The sequence below is a fragment of the Elephas maximus genome, chromosome 6 (assembly GCF_024166365.1).
Source record: "Elephas maximus indicus isolate mEleMax1 chromosome 6, mEleMax1 primary haplotype, whole genome shotgun sequence".
Classification (NCBI taxonomy): Eukaryota; Metazoa; Chordata; class Mammalia; order Proboscidea; family Elephantidae; genus Elephas; species Elephas maximus.
The window spans coordinates 68097122-68118933 of NC_064824.1; the positions used below are offsets into that span (position 1 = coordinate 68097122).

General features: G+C 35.0%; 1 protein-coding gene across 4 annotated transcripts in view; it reads left to right on the forward strand.

Annotated features, from left to right (window-relative positions):
• Positions 1–21812, forward strand: part of UBR3 (ubiquitin protein ligase E3 component n-recognin 3) — a 236017-nt gene that overhangs the window by 123278 nt on the left and 90927 nt on the right. For all 4 annotated transcript variants that reach the window (XM_049887378.1, XM_049887377.1, XM_049887379.1 and 1 more), the window contains exons 20-24: positions 145–286; positions 3813–3917; positions 4951–5124; positions 7128–7588; positions 14086–14174. In XM_049887378.1, coding sequence (XP_049743335.1) covers positions 145–286; positions 3813–3917; positions 4951–5124; positions 7128–7588; positions 14086–14174 — 971 coding nt within the window. The remainder of the gene's footprint in view (positions 1–144; positions 287–3812; positions 3918–4950; positions 5125–7127; positions 7589–14085; positions 14175–21812) is intronic.

The following is a 21812-nucleotide window of genomic DNA, read 5'->3' on the forward strand; positions in this document are numbered from 1 at the left end:
GTAACTTGTATAAGTCATTATTTGGGGACTACCTATGCTGCATAGAAATATGTGACAGAACAGTTGATGTCTGTAAATCACTATTGAAATTACAGGTTAATTTTGAGTCTGTCACATAATTTTTGTTTTGTTTTATTTTTACAGCTTAAAACAGAGTGGAAAATTCCCTGGAAATCCCTGGCCCCCCTATAAGAAAAGGACACCACTCCATCCCAGCTATAAAGGTCTCATGAGACTTTTGCACTGTAAAACTTTACACATTGTGCTATTCACTCTGCTTTACAAGGTACAGTAGCAATTTGAATAGAAAGAATCAGAATTGAATTTATTTTCATAATTTTCAAATAAAAGTTAAAAGATAATATTTACATAAAAGTACCACTTTTAAAGCAAAGTGTATATATACATTTAAGTTATATGAGGATATGTCATAATCACATACGTGTGAATACCAGGTTGGATAGTTAAGCCATGCTTTTTAGAAAACTGTTTGTTTTATCCAACTTCAGGTAGGAATATTTATTTATGGCTTCTCTGGAGCAAGAAGTGAACTACAGGAGGAATAGAATGAACAACAGGGAGCAAGCACCCACCAGAACCCACTAAAATGACAAAACTAAGACATCAGCTATGGGGGCAGATAACTCTTAGTTTAGAGTTGCTTTCTACATATTTCTTTTGATCAGAAATGTGACATGGAGGGATTTGAGTGGGCTCCTTTGTAGCAACATCAAGAATATGCTTTTAATAAGCATCTTAGAAAACTCAAAAGATGGTACTTTTACTTTCTTGATACCTAGAATTTCTTTTTTTTTTTATGGTTCTTACATAGAACTGATTTATTTGGCTAACATTAATTGAGTACTCAAAAATTATATGAAACAATATTATGGAGTATGTGTGCATATATATAACAGGGATATTTATGATCTAATCTGGATAAGAGATGAAAGATAAAACAACTCTACCCACGTTACATAGATAAAACAACTATAAACGTGTATCAGTTATAAACACGATACATATTGTGTAATTAGGTTCAAAGAAAATATTGTTTCTTCCTCTTCCTAATTAGAATTTGAAAAATTAAAAATTAAGTTAAAAGAAATGAAAAGTAAGTGTATTTGATAGGCAAATCCCTAGTTACTACATATAACTATTTTTTATTACTTAAGAAAGTATGCATTGAATTTAGTTAAGTAGACGTTTTAGTATTTTTCTCAGTGTTTGCTGTGTAATGAAATAATGCCTTTAGATTTTTATACACCCCTCTTTTAAGTCCCACCCCAAGACCAATTTTCCATTTTACTTATGCAAGTTATTTCTGTTAAGATTTTAGAACATGTACCTCAAAAAAATCTCAAATAGTTTATTTTCATTAATTTCCAAGAGGATTAGTCAGTAAAATGATTTAAACTGTCCTTATTCTTAATAAAAAATGGAATATTTTTCTTGCTAAAATGATTTTTGTATTTATTTTACAAATAACATTGAATGCTTACTTAGTGCCAGATTTTTTTTCAAATACTTCGTATATATTTACTTGTTTAAATATAGTAAAAATCCTTATGAGTAAAAATTCCATTATTCTTGTTTGTTCAGAAATGAAAATTGAGTTTTAGAGGTTAAATAACTAGTTCAGATGATGAAGCTGAGTGCTATTATAAGTAACAATTAGTAAGTAATTCATGCTTTTAAAATTAAGGAAGCCTGACTGCAAGTGATTTGTGCTCTTTCAAGTTATATTTTTTCAATTTTTTCATTTACTTAATGTAAAAATAGTATTTTCTAAAAAAAGGGCAATGTTTTAGTTGTTAAAAAATTATTATGAATGAATTTTAAAATTCCAACTTTAAATAGCTTTCATGATTTTAATGAAACAAATTTCTTTGACATTGAATTTGCTTAATCTTGTTGAGTAAACTTTCTAAAAATCAATTTCAGTATATTTGATATTAAATATATCAAATCCCCTGCCATATTTAATATTAAAGAACCTTGTAATACAGAACATGTTAAAACTCCCCAGGAAAATAGTTTTTCGGTTTTTCTTTTTTACGGTAAGTATCTAATAAAGTGTTTTTTTTTTTTTCCTTTTTAAAGTTACTAAGTTGAAGCTGTAATGTCACACAGTTTCGAGTCAAAATTCATTTGAATTTAGCTGATAATCCTACATTTACCTAGTGGAAGCAGCACAGTATGATAGAACAATGACCTGGGAGCCTGAAATCTGTATTCTAGTGTGGGTGACACTAGCTGACTGTGTGGCTGAGCCTTGGTTTCCTCTCTGTAAAGTAATGGATAGGAAATGATGACCTCTGTTGCCTCCCAGGCTTCAGCCCCCTCCTGTTGCTGCTTCTGCGCCTCACACTATCAGCACCACCTACTATTTGTTGAACACTAATTGCTATATATTGTACTAAGCAAATTACGGGTCTCAGCTCATGTAATCCTAATAGCAATTCTGCATTATTATTCCAGTTTTAGACATGAGAAAACTTAGGCCAGAATCTGTTTTTCAAGGTCAAATAGGTATAGTTAGAGCTCATGTTAAAACAGTCAGGTTTTTTAGAAAAAGTTTCAAAGCCTTCATTCCTCACTCCTGGCCTCACAAGAGATGAATGGAAAGCCCTCTCCGTAGCCAGAATAAAAATTAGAGAGTTAGTGATTGAAATTCTATTCTTTATTCACAATAGATTAGATCTTAAGTAACTAAGTTCTCCTTTCCCAGTCCCATCAGCTGTTTGGAAAGTTTCTGTTAGGCCAGCCTAGCCTGTCTTCTTTTTGGCTGTCCGCTATCTTGCACACAGCTGACACTACCACTCCCCAGCCAACCTCTTCCTCTTATCCCTTCCCTCACTTGGTCAGATGGCTTTATAATGATGACAAGCTGGCAGGCCAGCTTTTTCTTACAGTACTTTAGGTGTCTTTTGGTTGGTGATCTGTTATATCATATTGAACAAGTGATTGGTGTAGGTAGGCCTGAAATCCTGTGTAAGATTGTAAGTTTGCTATTATAAACCCTGTTTAAAGCCAGATTTATCATATGTTCCTCAGAGAAGCCTCTTTGCTAACCATTTGCACCCCTTTCTTTTCTCACCCATATAAACTACACACTAACACAACCATACAAAATAATCAGTGACTCAGAATTTTAATCGTAGACAGATTTTAAGAACATTAATGTTCTAGAAACATTTATTTTGGTCCTAATTATGTGCCAGTTGTGATACTAAACACATTTGCATGAAATATCCTATTTAACAGGTTTATTTATCTGATATCCTTGTCATCAGGAGTATCAGCAAATTAGAATGTAACATGTTCTCGTTAAATTATTTTATTAAAAAAACAAACCAAACCCATTGCTGTCGAGTCGATTCCGACTCGTAGTGACCGTATACGACAGAGTAGAACTGCCCCATAGAGTTTCCAAGGAGTGGCTGGTGGATTTGAACTGTGGACCTTTTGGTTAGCAGCCGTAGCTCTTAACTACTACGCCACCATATATTTGTTATTAATAGTTTTAGTGGACTATTTAGTCTGTTAACTTTTAGCACATATACGAACTTAGTATACCTAGCTATGGTTGAAAATACTATAATGTGATCTTGAGAGGGAACCACTTTTGTTGTTTTAGTTCGAGTACCCACCAGGATATAGTTTTACTTACATATCTGATCATGCTTTATATTTATTTTTATAAATCCAATCATGTTATTTTAACTTATAACATTAAAACACTTGTGGACCTTTAAATGAAATATATTTTGTGGAAAAATAATTAATGAGACTTTTTTCCCTTTTTAAAGATTCTGATGGATCATCAAAATCTGTCAGAACATGTTCTCTGCATGGTTTTATATCTGATTGAATTAGGACTCGAAAATTCTCCTGAAGAGGAATCAGATGAAGAGGTAAGTAGTTTCTTATATTTTAAAATAATAAAAGTTATGACGTGCCTTAGTAAAGGTAGTATGTGGTTTTGAAGTGTACTTATGGATTCATCATATTCATTTAAGATTTTTTTTAAACAATTGCTGGAAAAGGCCCTTTTTGAGCTTCATGTACGTATTGTCTTTTGGAGATTTCACTGGTATATTAAACTCTATTTGTGAAATTATTGACTTTGGAATTCGTTTTTAATAACATAGCACAAACATTAAAATAGTTAACGTATTTTTGATCTTATGTTAAAGACATTGATTACCAGTAAGCAGTTGTTAAGTTAGGTCTTCAGTGTAGAAATTATAATATCTTTGAGTAGCTAATTCTTTTTGTAAAGGTTATAATTTAATGGAGTAAATATTGTCATATGGGAAAATGTTTAAAGTATGTAAGTATACAAATTATTAATGTATTTCAGGACTTTAGAAATATCATTTTCATAAAAGTAATGGTTACTGCAAATTATTTTTACAAATGTAAGATTCTCCTTATACCCTCCTTCCAAAAAGACAAAATATAACCCAGTATTATAACAGCAAACAAATGAGTTAACACTCTGTAGTCCTGGTTGAATCAACATACATTCTTTCGTAGATATTAAAAGATTGTTGTGATTTCTTTAAGACTAGATAATACTTTTGGTTGATTTTTCAGACTTTCTTTCTCAATCGGTTTAAATTATTCATATTTGACTGTATTTTGAATTATTACTAATTGGTGATGATAAATACAATGTAATGTTAAGTACTTCCAGATTGAAAAAAGTATTTTTTGGGAGACATATAGCTGACTTCCATTGAATTTATTCATATTAGTATTGAGAAATTTATACTCGTATTTAGTGTTTGAATTGGGTTTTATTAGCACTTTATCATTTGTGGATGAGACGATAAAGGATCAGGAATATGACTGGCAGTGGATGATTATCGGTCTTGTTATATCTCCATTGTACCTATGACCTGACCTGACAAGGTTTGATATCCATTATTTTTGTGTTACCAGGCACCAGTGGGTGGACCAGAACGTTGCCATGACAGTTGGTTTCCTGGAATTAACTTAGTATCAAACATGCGACACTTTATAAACTATGTTAGAGTCAGAGTTCCAGAGACAGCTCCTGAAGTGCGAAGAGACTCACCTGCAAGTACTAGTTCTGATAGCTTGGGTTCTTTACAAGTAAGTGTAAAAGAGAATAAAAGGAAACGTTTTATGTTATGTGGGGTATGTTTAGATCATCCTGTGGTATCTAAAAGAAAAAGCTGTAGACAACTTTTAAATTGTCTTTTATTTCCTCTGATATATCAAAGCAACTTCTGCCTCACCAGTCTTTTTCCTTTAATCTGCCAGAGTTCCCGACGGCCTAAAGTTCTTCAGAGAGAGGTAGATGTGTATGATCTTTGCATTAACTAGCAACATGGCTTTGACTGGAAATGGGGGAAAAAAACACTTTGAAGTATTTGTGTGTGTATATGTGTGTGTTCAATTAATATGGTTAAGTTTTAAAGGAATGTTTCTTTAATATATGAGCATGGTTTTTTTTTTTTTTTTATAAAGTGATTTTAGCTTAATTTTTATGAATTCACAATATTGAGCTTAAAACAATACTGTGTATTTAATAGTGGGTTTTTCCTGTTAGTGCTGGCAATATTTTGGACCAACTATACACTGTACATTTGGGTCTATTTACATTTATCACTGCAGCTGTATTACTAACATCTAAAAATGGCTGTTTCCTAAATCAAAATAAATCTAATCATTAATTGATGGCAGCATGCCCATTTACAAATATTAATTTTTTTGCTTCTATGACAATTAATTACCTTTGATAAAATAAACCCACAAAAAGATTAAACTCTATATAGTGCATACTTGAATTCATTTTGAAAATCAGCTCTCTCATTGCATGTCGCTTAATTAATTGATTTTAAAAGCAGAAATAAAAAACCTTCAAATGACATGCCAAATAACGTAAGCACTTCTAATTGCAACAGCCTAGATTTCTGTGAATAGAGAGCGTCGAATCAGACATTTTTCTTAGTAGAGTCCATTCACCAGAGCTTTCTTTGCTTCTGACAGCATTTTTGGCTTTGAACACCACATAAGGACTTTTGATTACAATATTGGAACCTCTATAAGAGGCAGCTTTTGCCTCTAATGCCAGTAAAGAGTACTTAAAAAAAAAAAACAGCTTGGATGTTAAAAAATAGTGTATACTCTAATTTGTCTCATAAAAGCTCAGCTGATACTGGAACATCCTTTCTATGCTAGCTTTAAAAAAATTAATAAAATCCATTAAACTGGCTCGTATCTTAGTTGAAATATGATTTCTAAGAGCCCTAATGCAGTGTGACTGCTTTAACAAAAAGGCTATTTAGAGGATAAATTGTTGTGGAAGTAGTTTAAAAAATGTTCAAATAAAAACAGTGATGTTCAAATATGAAACAGACTAATTTGATTTTTCATCTTTATATTTCAGTTCAGTAACTTCAAGCATTTGTGTTAGAAGTAATTATCAAACTTTTCAAGTTCTTTAAAAATGAAATGAATTACAAGTTCAGATTCACTAACTTAAAAAATAATAGTTTTCTTAACTGGAAAATACAGGAGTCCTGTAGAAATTAGTAGAGTGCAGAATTCTTGATGAATGTTGAATAGAACAACTTCTCTTTCTTTAAACTGGTAAGGAACTTAGTTTAGATTTCTCTTTAGTATGTGCCATAAATATTCCTAAGCTTCCTCTATTTTCCCTGGTAGATAGGTCCAGGAGATTGAGAAAGAGGTATTAATGATGGTATTGTTCTTTCTCCTCCTTGCTGTTTCCAGATTGAGTGGGACTAAATATGTTTGAGAAAGAGAAGTGAAGGGACACATTAATTTTAAATAACTTAACTATTGTTGGAAACAATATTTACATCTTATAAAATGTATATTTAAAATTTACCAAAAAAATGGTTTGGGCATACATTGTCTCATTTTTGCAGTATACATTTAAATCAGCAAAACTTCCTTGGGAATTAAAGATTAAGTGTGTCTTAGAAGTATGATCTTAAAAATATTAAATAAATCTTTGCATGAAACTTGGACCATTCCCTTTTGAAAAGGTAGTGCTAATATGATCTCAAAATTTATGCTGAGTAATTTCTCTTGCTTTTTTCCTTCTTTCTCTTTTTTCATGGTAGAATTCGGGTACAGCTCAAGTTTTCAGCTTAGTAGCAGAACGTAGAAAGAAATTTCAGGAGATCATCAATCGCAGTAGCAATGAAGCAAATCAGGTGGTTCGTCCCAAAACTTCAAGTAAATGGTCTACTCCTGGTTCAGCTCCACAGTTAACTACAGCCATTTTGGAAATAAAAGAAAGCATATTGTCTTTGCTAATTAAACTTCACCACAAACTCTCAGGAAAACAAAACTCCTACTATCCTCCTTGGCTAGATGACATAGAAATTTTAATCCAACCAGAAATTCCTAAATATAGTCATGGAGATGGTATAACTGCAGTAGAAAGAATTTTACTAAAATCTGCATTGCAAAGCAGAATGAACAAGCGCATCATTGAAGAGATATGTAGAAAAGTGACCCCTCCTGTGCCACCCAAAAAAATCACTGCAGCAGAGAAGAAAACATTGGACAAAGAAGAAAGGTAATTTTTATTTTTAATGTTTTAAACAGATATGGTACAATTGAAGATTTGGTATTTTGTTTTTTGGTCATCTGAAACTAATTACCTAGATATTTAACAGCCGTAGCCATAACTGGTTAGTGTTTAAGGCAACTGAAACTGAACATAGTCAGTGCTTGGGCATGTAGTATGCTGAATTAGCTGAAGGTGATAAAACAAGAGTTTCTGACCCCAATATTAAATTAGTACCTTAAACTTGTAGGCCCCTTTGGAAATATTGCTACTACTGTTATTGCCATAAAACAAACAAACAAAAAGACAAACCTGTTGCCCTCAAGTCGATTCCGACTCATAGCAGCCCTATAGGATGGAGTAGAACTGCCCCACAGGTTTCCAAGGAGCAGCTGGTTGGATTCAAACAGCCAGCCTTTTGGTTAGCAGCCGAGCTCTTAACCACTGCCCCACCAGGGCTCCACAGGGATCTAATAATTCTCTTGCTATTTTCAAAAAGTCTTATTAATTCAACTTTAAATGAGAATAGGGGAAAAAAAAACTGTTAGATATTTAAAATATTTCTCAAAATAAAAATCCAACTGTTTTAGTTCTTTTTGGTTCTTTGAATCTTTATCAATATATGATTACTAATTATTAAAATATGTTTTTAAACACCTAGTGAATGTATACCTCTAGTTTAAGAATTTTTAGGTTGCTTCTAATTTGTTCCTAAATTATAACATTTATGAAAACCTCATTTTTTTCCACCTTTCGACTTTCTTTCGTGGGACAGAGTTTTTTTTTTTTTTATAAATGGGATTTGTGGGTCAAAGGCTATGAACATGGTCTGGTTCCCAGTGCACGTTGTTCACCAGAAGAGTTGTTACTGTTGTGCGTTGTCACCAGCTCTCCTCCAGCAGCCTACCCTGCTATCATAAATAGGATAAGATGAATCTTGAGAATGAAATGCAGCATAACTGTGAAGCCCCTGGAAAGGGTTCAGTGTTTATTAAAAGGAAAAAAGCATACGCGCTAATGAAAAAGAACACTGGTGGCACAGTGGTTAAAAAGCTTAGCTGCTAACCAAAAGGTCGGCGGTTCCAAACCGCCAGCCGCTTTGCAGGAGAAAGATGTGACAGTCTGCTTCTGTAAAGATTTACAGCCTTGGAAACCTTATGGGGCAGTTCTACTCTGTTCTATAGGGTTGCTATGTGTTGGAATTGACTCAACAGCAATGGGTTTTTCTGGGTTACCGTCTAATGAATGTTACACTTTATTTCTAATGTAATTAAACATTTGTTAAAGAAAATTCACATTAGAAGTATCATAAAAGTAAATTAAGAATTTAGGAGAGTTCCTATTTTTTTCCTCTTAGTACTTCATGAACAGGAATTGTTACAAAGAACTAACAATTTAGACGGGAGTTCATTAATTTTGAAGTATGATAGCCTAGAATTTAACAAATTTATTGATAAAATTAGGAGGTTGAAAATAAGGTATATTTTAAGTTTTTGTTAACCTCTTCTAAATTGGTGACCTTTCCTACTTGTTTTGTATATATATATATACACACGCATACATTAAAGCAAGGTAAACGTTCAGTAAGTCAGTTAATTTGGTTAAGGGCATTTTGTAATTTTTACAATAGATGTGATACTGGAGGACATGGTTCAGGTGCCATTTTTACAAAGGCCATAAGGATGTTGTAATAAATAATATTCTAAAAAATTTAAAGCCTCTTTTTTTTGCAATGGGTTTTATTTCCTTTGAGTGGGAATGATACTGACAAGGACCTGACACTAATTCTGAAGCAGACACAGCTAAGGATTAAGATGAATGTATGTGGGGCTCGCTGTGCTTCCCACAATGGCTTCTCAGTATATTTTGAATTTTGGGTTAAGTTTTATAATAAACACAGAATAGTTCATAAGCACTTTAATGATGATCCATTTCCAGGTACCTCACCTGTAGCAAACTTGGCGTCACTTTCATAATAGATTAGCTTTCATCATAGAAAACCCGTAGATGGTTGTAATGATACTCAACTTTAGTGACTTCACACTGGGGTAATAATGGAAAATTTATGAGCTGTATTGAATCTGCCAGAACTTGTTTATGTCTTTTGTTAATGGTCTTTATTTACATTAATGCCAAATTTTAGGAAAGGAATAACCTAGATTAAAAAAAAAATTCATGAGGGAAAAATAATGAAAATTTTTCTCTCCGAAAATCATAGAAAGCTAATATTGAAATGCATTTTAATACTAGTGCCAATCAGTTACATTTGAGGTTGTCTTACATTTGATATATGAATTTGTTATTTGAAACATATTTTATGGACATTTATTCTAAATACATGCATATATGTTTTAAGTTGAACTGTAGAGTGGCATAACATTGTCTTTATTAAAGAAACAATAAAACTGATACAATAAATTTATATATCTTCAAAGTAGTGATACAGGAGACCAAACGTGTTCTGTTCATGCTGTTGTTGCTCAAAGCATTTTTGGAGGTCTCTTTAGAATGCTTTGGGCATCTGTAGCACATTTTTGTTTTTTTCCGTTTCTCCCAGGAAAGCAAATATTTGTCCTTTGAGGATGGATTTAATTTTTTTCACTTTTTATTTTGAAGCAATCTCAAATTTATAGAAACGTTTTAAGGACAGTACAAAGAACTTCCTGAGCCATTTGAGAGTAAGTTGCTGATATGATGCCCCTTCACCCTGAACTTTATTTAGTATGTGTTTCCTACAAATAAGGGCATTTTCTTAAATAACCACAATATGATGATCAAAATCAGGAAATTAACATCATATTTGACTGTGTTTAAATTCTTGGCTCCCATTCAAGCTTTGACAGTTGTCTCAGTAATTTTATTTTTTTTATAGTAAAAGGATCCAGTCCAGAGTCATACATCGCATTTAGTTATCTCTTTAGTCTCCTTCAGTCTGAAATAGTTTCTTCAGTCTTTCCTTTATTCATGTGATAATGGCATTTTGACAATTACAGGACAGTCGCATTGTAGAATGTTCCTCAATTTGAACATGTATGATATTCCCCTTATGTTTATATTTAGGTTATGCATCTCTGGCAGGAATATTAAAGAAGTGGTGCTGCTTTCTTTTCATTACATCCCATCAGGTGTTATATGATTTTGATTTGTTTCATTACTAGTGATTAATTTCAATTACTTGTTTAAGGTGTTTGCCAGACTTCTTTACTGTCAGGTTACTCTTTTTTTCCCTTTTATAATTGATACTTAATTTGTGGAGAGATACTTTGAGACTATGTAATATCTCATTCCTCATTAACTTTCAGTTTATTCATTTATTTCATATCAGTATGGACTCATGAATTCCTATTTTATTTTATGAGTTGTAATCTGATATGCTTGTTATTAATTTTTGATCCTAAAATTGTTCCAGATTTGGCCAGCAGGAACCCCTTTCTCTGGTTTCTGTGTTATTCTAACTTACTCCATCATTCTTTGAGCATTTTCAAATTATCTAGGATAAAAGGATGTTCTAGGCTCATCAAGGAGCTCGGCTTGGAGAATGGTGCTTAAAAACCACGATTTAGATATCTAGTGTGCTTATTGCTAATGGGGTATAGCAGTTCTTAGGCCCTTTTAATGGACAGAGGAAGAGTGTGTGTATGGGGTATGTGTGTGTGTGTAAGAGAGAGATAGGGAGACTGAGATTTATTTTTATTTCTATATCTATTGAAAGCTATAAGTTTACCCTGATATCTTCAATTCCAGTCCAGCAGTATCCTAGGGGTCATTCTTGTTTTCTTTCCGTATTTGTAACTCCTTAATCCCACAATGAGAAAACTGGAACCCATTATCCTTAATATATATTAGTTTTTTTTTTTTTTTAATCAATTCTGTTGTATGTAACCAATTCCCTGTAATCTTCTCTCACATAAATACCCTCCTTTACTGGATTGTTGAGTCCTGACACCCTGTGCTGGGCCACTGTTTCCACTGTCCATTTTCAGGAAGGGAAGAGAAAGGAAGGGTGGATTTAATTTTTGAAATGGCCAATATCATAGAGAGTTAAGTTTAATTAATAAGATGAGTGATTGAGCTGGATAATAATATATTGGCTCAAAAACAATATAAAAAATAAGAGTTGTTATAATAAGGCAGGTTTTCTTATGTAGATCCTAAATTGTCATTAAAATAATTGTTAAAGAAAGGAGTATTGAAAATCTTTTGAACATCATTGGCATAAATGTGTACATTCCCATGGTAAGGTGGACCATAGTACTTGACTTTATAGTTATACTTTGTTTAGTTCATGATTATCTCAACCAATTAGATGGGAGCAGATGTGTGAATAAAAATTACTATTAACGTCTCATTCTACTAAATGCTGTATTGCTGTATCCTTGGGTCATTTTGGATTAATAGAAAAATATTTTTAGATTTCCTGTAGAAATGACTTTATAGAACCTTGGTTTAACATCATGCTTTGACTTTTGTAGTGTATAAAACCAAAAAAAAAAAAAAAAAACCATTGCCATTGATTCAATTCCTACTCATAGAGTTTCCAAGGAGCGCCTGGCGGATTTGAACTGCCAGCCTCTCAGTTAGCAGCCATAGCACTTAACCACTACGCCATCAGGGTTTCCTTGTAGTGTATAGATATAATAAATGGACATTAAAAGGAACTGCTAGAGTATACTCTACTCTGTCCGTTAAGTTTTTAACATCCTTTTTATCATGGGCTGTAATAAATTCCTCTGAGTTTTGTTGAGGTAAAAATTTTGTCTCTCCTGATGAACTGGTATCTAACTCACTTTTAAACCTTTCTTTTTCTTCTTTCTTTCCCACTCCTCTTATTTTAAATTATTATTTTAACCTTTTTGCTGGGTAAAATTTTATGCTCACTGGTACCCTTATTAGCATCCTACAATCTAAGGAAGCCTATCTTCCATCTTTATTTATTTTTAATATTTTATTGTCATATATATAGCAAATTAGGTTCTCATTTAACAACTTCTATACATATAGGGTCACCGTGAGTCGGAATTGACTCGACGGCACTGGTGGGGGGGTATACATATTTTTCAGCAATGTGTTAGCATTCTCATGCTTTCCATTCTGGTTGTTCTGTTTCCATTAATCTAGCTTCCTTTACCTTGTCATCTTTGATCTAGGATGAATGTTGACGTCAGGTCTCATTTAGATGATTTTTTAAAGGAGCACAGAACTCACAGGTGATATTTATTTTATGAGCCACTCTGTCATTTGGCTGGTAGGTGACCTCTGGGAGTGATTTGAATCCCAAGTTTAAAAGGTATCCCCGGGCAATGGTCTCAGAGGTTCCTCTAGGCTCTACCAATCCAGTAAGTCTGGCCGTTTTTAGGAATTTGAGCTTTGTTCTGCATTTTTTCCCCATTCTGTTTGGGACCATCTATTGTATCCCTGTTTGGAAAGGTTGATAGTGGTCGCCGGGCACCATTTAGTTCTTCTGATCTCAAGGTAGATGAGGCTGTGGTTTATGTAGCTTATTAGTCCTGCAGACTAGTTTCTTCTCCGAGTCTTTGGTTTTCTTCTTTCTCTTTTGCTCCAGATGCGTAGAGACCAATAGTTGTATCTTAGATGGCTGCTTGCAAGCTTTTAAGACCCCAGACAGTACTCACCAAACTAGGATGTAGAACATTATCTTTATGAGCTATGTTATGCCAGTTGACCAGGTTGTCCCTCGAGACTCTGGTCCTAAGCCCTTAAACCCAGTTCCCCAATCCCACAGGGTGTTTGGTTATGTCTAAGAAGTATTCGTAACTGTGCCCCCTTTTATTACTCTTACATTATTGTATTGTCCTGTTGTATTGGTGATTTTTGGCAACCAACCTTAAAATTAAATCTGTTTTAGAAGTAGATAAGGGATAAATAAAAACAGAATAGACTGAATTAATCCAGAAGAATATTTATGCTTTTTGGAATATAGTTTTATTCTTTATGCTGGATTTGGGATCTTTCAGATTTTTTAACTTCAAAGAAAATAAATCAAATTTGGAATATCCCCTAGTATAAACTGGAAGACTTCTTTTTAGCTTCTGTTCCTTCTATATCTAGTCAGAGAGACTTTTTCTTAGAGTAACAATAAATCTGACAATTCTTATCTTCTAGATTCTATTCATATTTAGACATCATAGCTTCTTCTAGTAAGCAATTTGGTATTTGTGCTGCAGACTAAATTGTTACTCTAGTAACCAATTAACATATTCTTAGGAAATCATGTTGAAAATCCAAATTTTCTATCTATCTTAATTACTATTTCAAACTTTAAAGTTAAATCTTGGCTTTTATTTTTACCTCTAAGTTGGTGATTTTCAAACCTTTTTATAGTAGAATCCTTTTAAAGACAGTAAGTGAAACTTAATGCATACTTCAGAAAACAGATTGCTCTCCACTGTGTGCTAGGGGCTTTTCATTCGATATATACCCCTGAAAAATGGTAGGTAAGTCCTAAGCACGTGTGATCCTTATCACTTTATTTCTGTTTAATCTAGGCGACAAAAGGCTAGAGAGAGGCAGCAGAAATTGCTTGCAGAGTTTGCTTCACGACAGAAAAGCTTTATGGAAACTGCCATGGATGTTGGTAAGTCAAAATTTATTAGTTTAGAATTCTCAAAATTATGGTTCCCTGACCTTTGGGATGATCTAGCCTAATCAACCATCAGTTTTAAACATTACAGACAGGTGATTTCTAGCCTTTATTTAAATAATATAGAACCCTTCTGTTGAGTTGCTTCAATTATCAGAAAGTTCTTCCTGATGATAGCAATATAGTGTCCTCTCTCTGTTCTGTTAAACTGCTTCTTAGATTTGTGAGGCCTGCCATTATACATTTACTTAATTCTGATCTTTTCCAGCAAAATTACCCTAATATCCTTAAAACAGCTTTCACATGTTTTTAGTGCCTTCTCCCTCTGTCTCTTTCCTCCATCTCTTCATTAGCATTTTGTAGGAACTTAGAAAACATAAATAATTACAAGTAAGAAAATATTTTTACTACCAGCCTAACTTATGCTGTATACTAGCAGATCTTTGTCTAAGGACATATGCATAAAAATGCAGTCTTTACCAAAATGAAATATTTTGTACTGCTATTTTTTCTTATGAAAAAATTTCAGATATACAGAAAAGTTGAAAGAACAGTATTGTGAACACCCATATACCAATAGAACCTTCATCTAGTTAACATTTTGCTTTATTTGTTTTCTCACATTCTCTGTCTCTCTAAAGTGTTAAATAAGTTGCTGACATCCGGACACTTCTAAGTACTTCAGCATACACGTCCTGTCGTTTGTTGTTAGGTGCCGTTGAGTTGATTCCAACTCATAGCAACCCTATGTGCAACAGAATGAAACAGTGCCCAGTCTTGTGCTTTACCTCATAATCATTATGCTTGAGTTCATTGTTGCAGCCACTGTGGCAATCCAGCTTGAGTTCATTGTTGCAGCCACTGTGTCAGTCCATCTTGTTGAGGGTCATCCTTTTTTTCCGCTGACCTTCTGCTTTACCAAGCACGATATCCTTCTCCAGGGACCAATCCCTCCTGATAACATGTCCAAAGTATGTGAGATGAAGTCTCGCCATCCTTGCTTCTAAGGAGCATCCTGGTTCTACTTCTCCCAGGGCAGATTTCTTTGTTCTTCCAGCAGCCCATGGTATATTCAATATTCTTAGCCAACACCACAGCAAATGTAATATGTAATACTCAAGAAAATTGCTTTTTCCTACAAAATAAAATAGTTTCAAAATATCAAACTAGATATTAAACAATGAAATTACTGAATGAAGTTTAAAATTTTTAAAAATTACTTAAATAGATCATTTTGTTCTTTAATGCATCCACTCAGTAAGGGTGTAAAGTCAAAATTCTATGTTCTTAAGTCACTTGAGAACCGTCCTTTTTTGTGAGGTAATGTTACCAGTTTGATGTAGAGTTCATTTGTTTCAGTTTATTTCCAATTTTAGGAACTAAGAAAAAAACTTAGTTAATATTTACTTATACATGTTCTCTTCTGTGGCCTCCCACCTCTAGTGAAACAAAACAAAAATGGTTTTCTAAGGAATTGATTAAGCAAGGCACCCAAGAGGAAGTTGGGTGGTGGTGTCTTGAATAGGAAAATGGTCACCTCTTCACCTGAGGAGACTGGAGGGAAGAAGGAAAGAGTGGCTGGAGATAGAGATAATAATGCCCATTAGAGGGGAAGGAAATGGGAGGTTAAGGCAGATCACTCTCGATTGCTTTAGTTTTCAGAGTTAAGCAAAAGGTATATTCTGTTGAGTGAAAAGAAATGTGACCTGAGGTTTGGAGTAGTTGTTGAGGAGAGTGGGAAATGTTCCCACCATGGCCCATTGTAAAGATCGATAAGCAATGCTTAGGGCCTCGTTACATTCAGGGTCATAAATTTGAATGTCATCACTGGGCAAAGTTATTGACTCCATCTCCTAGGTCTTGCTACTTTTTGGGAACAGTTGACCTTTTTTGACAGTTGCCAGAGCACAGGAAGAACAGTTGAGGGATCAGGCAGTCATAACTGCTGGCAAACGTAGGCAATTCACAGAAGTCATCGGGATGATGAGCTCCTCCTTTTCCCCATCCGATTCTTGCCTTCCACAGTGGTGACAGATGGGGCAATACAGATTCATGAGTACTAGGTTTATTTATTCTGGACTGTGCAGATTCAGTATATTCTTTTTATTTATAACTCAATCCCTTTCCAAAGGTATCTGTTTGACCCTGAAAACCCAGTTGATTTCATCCATTGCCCAAGATAAAACTCACAAATCTTATGTTGCTCTGTCTCTGACTACTGTTTGCTCTATTTGCATGTGGCGTTATGTGTTATAATGTTATTAACACATGAAGCAGGTCCCACATCTGAGATACTAACTGGAAGTAGTACTGATACAGTTTAATATTCATTAATTTATCGTAATTAATTTATCTTGATTTAATATTCATTTGTCAGATTCCTTCTGTGTTCTTGCTTTATTTCATATCTGTGTTGTAAAAATGTAAGTAATCAATAGTTACTTCTTTCTTATTTTGCCTTATCTTTGCATATTAGGGATGTTCTCCTAAATCTTCTGGTCTAGTAACATAACACAGAATATTTCAGATTTATAATAAAATACTTTGCCAATCCACTAATCAAATACAGAACATTATTAGGTAAAAATTAAGTACAAAAGCTTTTCTCTCTGCAGGCAGAAGATTTCCCTCTGTGATTAGTACTCTTTTTTTTTTAATTTTTAGTGTGCATTAAGTGAAAGTTTACAAATCAAGTCAATCTCTCACACAAAAACTTACATACGCCTTGCTACATACTCCCAATTCCTCTCCCTCTCATGAGACAGCCTGCTCCCTCCCCCACTCTTCTTTTTGTGTCCACTTCACCAGTTTCTAACCCCCTCTACCCTCTCATCTCCCCTCCAGGCAGGAGATGCCAACATAGTCTAAAGTGTCCACCTGGTCCGAGAAGCTCACTCCTCACCAGCATCCTTCTCCATCCCATTGTCCAGTCCAATCCCTGTCTGAAGAGTTGGCCTTGGGAATGGTTCCTGTCCAAGGCCAACAGAAGGTCTGGGGGCCATGGCCTCCGGAGTCCCTGCAGTCCCAGTCTGACCATTCAGTCTGGTCTTTTTACAAGAATTTGGGGTCTGCATCCCACTGTTCTCCTGCTCCCTCAGGGGCTCTCTGTTGTGTTCCCTGTCAGGGCAGTCATCAGTTGTAACTGGGCACCATATAGCTCTTCTGGTCTCAGGCTGATGTAGTCTCTGGTTTATGTGGCCCTTTCTGTCTCTTGGGCTCATAATTACCTTGTGTCCTTGGTGTTCTTCATTCTCCTTTGATCCAGGTGGGTTGAGATCAATTGATGCATCTTAGATGACCGCTTACTAGCGTTTAAGACCCCAGATGCCACTCTTCAAAGTGGGGTGCAGAATGTTTTCTTAATAGATTTTATTATGCCAATTGACTTAGATGACCCCTGAAACCATGGTCCTCAGAACCCCCACCTCTGCTGTGCTGACCTTCGAAGCGTTCAGTTTATTCAGGAAACGTCTTTGCTTTTGGTTTAGCCCAGTTGTGCTGACGTTGCCTGTATTGTGTGTTGTCTTTCTCGTCACCTAAAGTAGTTCTTATCTACTATCTAATTAGTGAATACCCCTCTCCTACCCCCCTCCCTCCCCACTGATTAGTACTGTTACCAATCTGTTGTTTAATGCCTTTCTAAAGTTATCAACTTTCCTATATGAAGATGCTCACTTCTACAAATAGTAATAAGATTTCACCACAGACCTATTAAAATGTCTAAAATTAAAAATCTGACAATACCAATTGCTGGCAAGGGTGAGGACAACAGAAACTCTCGCTGCTCGTAGGAATACAAAATGGTACAACCACTTAGAAAGGCAGCTTCTTACAAAGCTAAAGATAGCCTTACCATATGATTCGGTTCTGGCACTCCTAGATATTTACCCAGTTGATTTGAAAACTTATGTCGACACAAAAATCTGCATGTGAATGTTTGTAGCAGCTTTATTCATAATTGCTCAAAACTGGAAGCAACCAAGATGTCCTTCAGTAGGTGAATGGAAAAATAAAGTATCAATACTCATACAACAGAATACTGCTCAGCAATGAAAAGTAATGAGCTATCAAGCTCATTGGAAAGATGAATTTTAAATGTATATTGCTAAGTGAAAGTAGCCAATCTGAAAAAGCTACATCCTGTATGATTCCAGCTATGTGACATTTTCGCAAAGCTCTAGACACTAAACAGAATATGCATTGCTCGGGGTCCAGGGAGGTGATGGGTGGAGTGAATAGGTGAAGCACAGGGAATTTTTTAGAGCAGTGAAACTATTCTGTACGATTCTGTAATGCTAGATATATAACACTATGTGTTTGTCAAAACCCGTAGAACTTTATAGCAGAAAGAGTGTTAATATATGTAAATTTTAAAAAATCATTTAGAAAACTGAGGTTTCGCAAGATGGAATTCAGACTGTGACAAGAGGATATTACACATGTGTGAAGCAACCACACTGAAGGGGGGAGAAAGGTGCTGACTAAGTAACTTTATAAAGGAGAGGAGTCTATAAAACCAAAGGTGAAAGGAACTGTACGTAAATACTGTACTCTAGTTGATAAAGTTGTTTCCTTAACAATTCTGAAACCACTTTTACATGTATACTGAAATTGAACAGCTAAGTATATGGATGATGGATAACGGGAGCCAGGTTTCTCACTGCTGGAGTGGGAAGTTACAGATAAGCAGGAGAAGAGACTAGAATGATTAATGTGATAATGCATTAGCGTTGGAGAGATCAGCACAAATTCATGTTTAAATTAATATAGGCACAGATGGGTACACAAATACCACCTGTCTGTCAGTTCGTTACACTGTGGTGGCTTACATGCTGCTGTGATGCTGGAAGCTTTCCCACTGGTTTTTCAGATACCAGCAGGACCACCCATGGTGGACAGTTTTCAGTAGAGCTTCCAGACTAAGAAAGGCTAGGAAGAAAGGCCTGGCAGTCTACTTCTGAAAATTAGCCAATGAAAACTATATGGATCACAACTGACCATTGTTTGATTTGCTCGCTTTAGATACTGTGATATCAAATTAGATTAGAAAATGGCCCTCAGTTGGGATGATGTGTCATTGTGGCCTAAGAAGCATCTTACGAGGCCAGAGGAATGATGTGTGTCACAAAGCCCAATTTAAGCTTTGAAAGTGTGGTAGTTAAAGGATATGTAAGTACCCAAGGGAACACATGTCTTCCATCAAAGGGGTAAGCACCTCCAAAAGTAGCTACTTCGCTGAGAACTTGAAAGATACAGCTGGTATTGACTTGGACTGAATTCTGGTATAAGAGGGGGTGAGCTCCAACCCATCCCTGAGCGCTCCTTCCTGGACGGGCCTCCAGGATGGTTGGAACACTGCCCAGCTGCCCGTGCCCTGAACTTGTGTCGTCAAACTTCCCGGCTGCTTTACCCCATAAAAAAAAAAAAAAAAAAGTGTCCTTAAACTGCTGTGCATCGCTTGCTTGGGTAATCATCGTGCCTTCTACCATCCTCAAATCACAAAAGGGAAAGCCCTCTGATCAGGAGGTAATTCTATCCTGATCGACAAAACAGATACTCACCAGGAAGAATCAATTTCTGGAGGACAGCATATTGGGTGAAGTAGAGGGATTGGCACAGTAGCAGTGGTGTTGGACTCAAACATGTCATTGATCATGAGGATAACACAGGACTGGGCAACATTTCATTCTGTCAAACATAAGGTTGCCATGAGTCAGAGTTGACTCGACCACAGCTATCTGTGTATCTATGCATGAGCTAGTATACAAACATGTATTTCCTTGCTCCGTCAGCTGAGAAGGTCTACAAGCAATGATATTCCGGTAGAAGCAAACACATCCAATGCCTATAGCTTGGTTTCAAATACCGTTTTCCAATAAAAGGAACTAGGGCTCCTTGGAGAAATGGTTGTTTCTAGGACTGGGGAAGGGAATATGCAAGATGAACCTAGAGCATTTTGTAGTGCCAGAAGGTAAGGAAGGTCTCAAAAACCCCCAGTGATGGGAGAGCTGTGTTAATGGGACACAAGGCAACTGAAAGCACTCCCAATGGTCAAAGCTGGGACAATTTCGGCAACAAAATAAATGCAGTAGTATTTCATTATGACCCTAAGTATAAAACAAATATTTGAGTCCGTACTGATATAAATAAATGATTGAATAAATAAATGGCAGAGTAGGCATATTTCTCATTCAGAAGAATTCCGAATAACTTATGTAGGTACTCTGCTCTCAAGGAGGTGAAACATAACTCCCTGCTCCTTATGTGTGACTGTATATAGTGACTTCCTTCGAAAGAGTACAGTATGGAAAAGGGGAAAAAGTACTTTACAGTACCTCGGCCAGGTAATCAGATTAATATCAACAATGAAAAGTTATGTTGATGGTATGTAGCTTTGATATGATATGATGAAAATGACACTTTACCTCTGTGGTCTTCTTCCCTAAAATCCATAACCTCAGGCCGATCATGACAAAAACATCAGACAAATTCAAATTGAAGTACATCCTATTAAATACTCACCAGTACTCTTCAAAGCTGTCAAGGTAATCAAAACCAAGGGAAGTCTGAGAATTGGTCACAGCCAAGAGGAGCTTAAGGAGACTTGATAATTAAATATAATGCGGTATCCCAGATGGGATCCTGGAACAGAAAAAGGACATTAGGTAAAAACCGAGGAAATCTGAAGAAAATATGGACTTTAGTAAAACGGTTAAAAATTAAAGTCTATTGTGTGCCCTTAAAACCAAATAAAATACAATTTTGAGTTAGTTTGTATAGTGAAGAAAATTCTCTGTGCCTCCCGTAAAGTGCATACCACACATTTCCTTGTGCCACTGTGTTTTGCAGTTAACTGTTCCCCTAGGGAGGTCTAATGTTTTCAAACAAAAGATATTTCACATTATTTTGAGGACACTAACTACATCATTCTTGTATCGCTTGTTCATTCTGTCCTCCACCCATCCACAAAACTCCATAAACATGAAAGCAAAACATGGAGCAAAAAGATTTTTTATTGTTTTGCCAACAGCTTAGATTAATCCAATGAATTTGTAAGTGTAAAGGTTAATAATAAAGGCAAAGGCTATTTTTGTAATTAAAGATGAATTTTATGTGAAAATAAACTCTAAATCTTCTTTAACCAAAATGAGGATAATAAATTTTTGACATAACTAAAATAAATAAAAAAGAAAATTTTTTTTTTTTTTTAGTGTGTACTCTTGAAGTGGAATTGTAGTATTTGTGAATACTGAAGTTTTTGCTCTTTGACGATATTAAAATTAATGTTGTAGAATAAGTAGATATTAAAATGCTGCCACTGGGAAATGATTTTTTAATTCCTTAAACTAGAAAATCTTCTCAGTGGAAACACCTTTACCACTTTAAATATTAGCTTTCGTGATTCACATCTTAGTAGGGTAGAGCACGTCGGTTCTTCTACGTATTGTAATGAGCTTGTGATAGAATCATGTCAGTTAGCAACTGCTGTGCAACAAACCACTCCAAAATTTAGTGATTTAAAACAACAACCATTTATTTATTATTTCCCATGAATCTATGGGTTGGCTGGGTGTGTGAGATAGGGTTGATGACATTATGTTTCTTTGACACAATAGTATGAGATTGAAATAT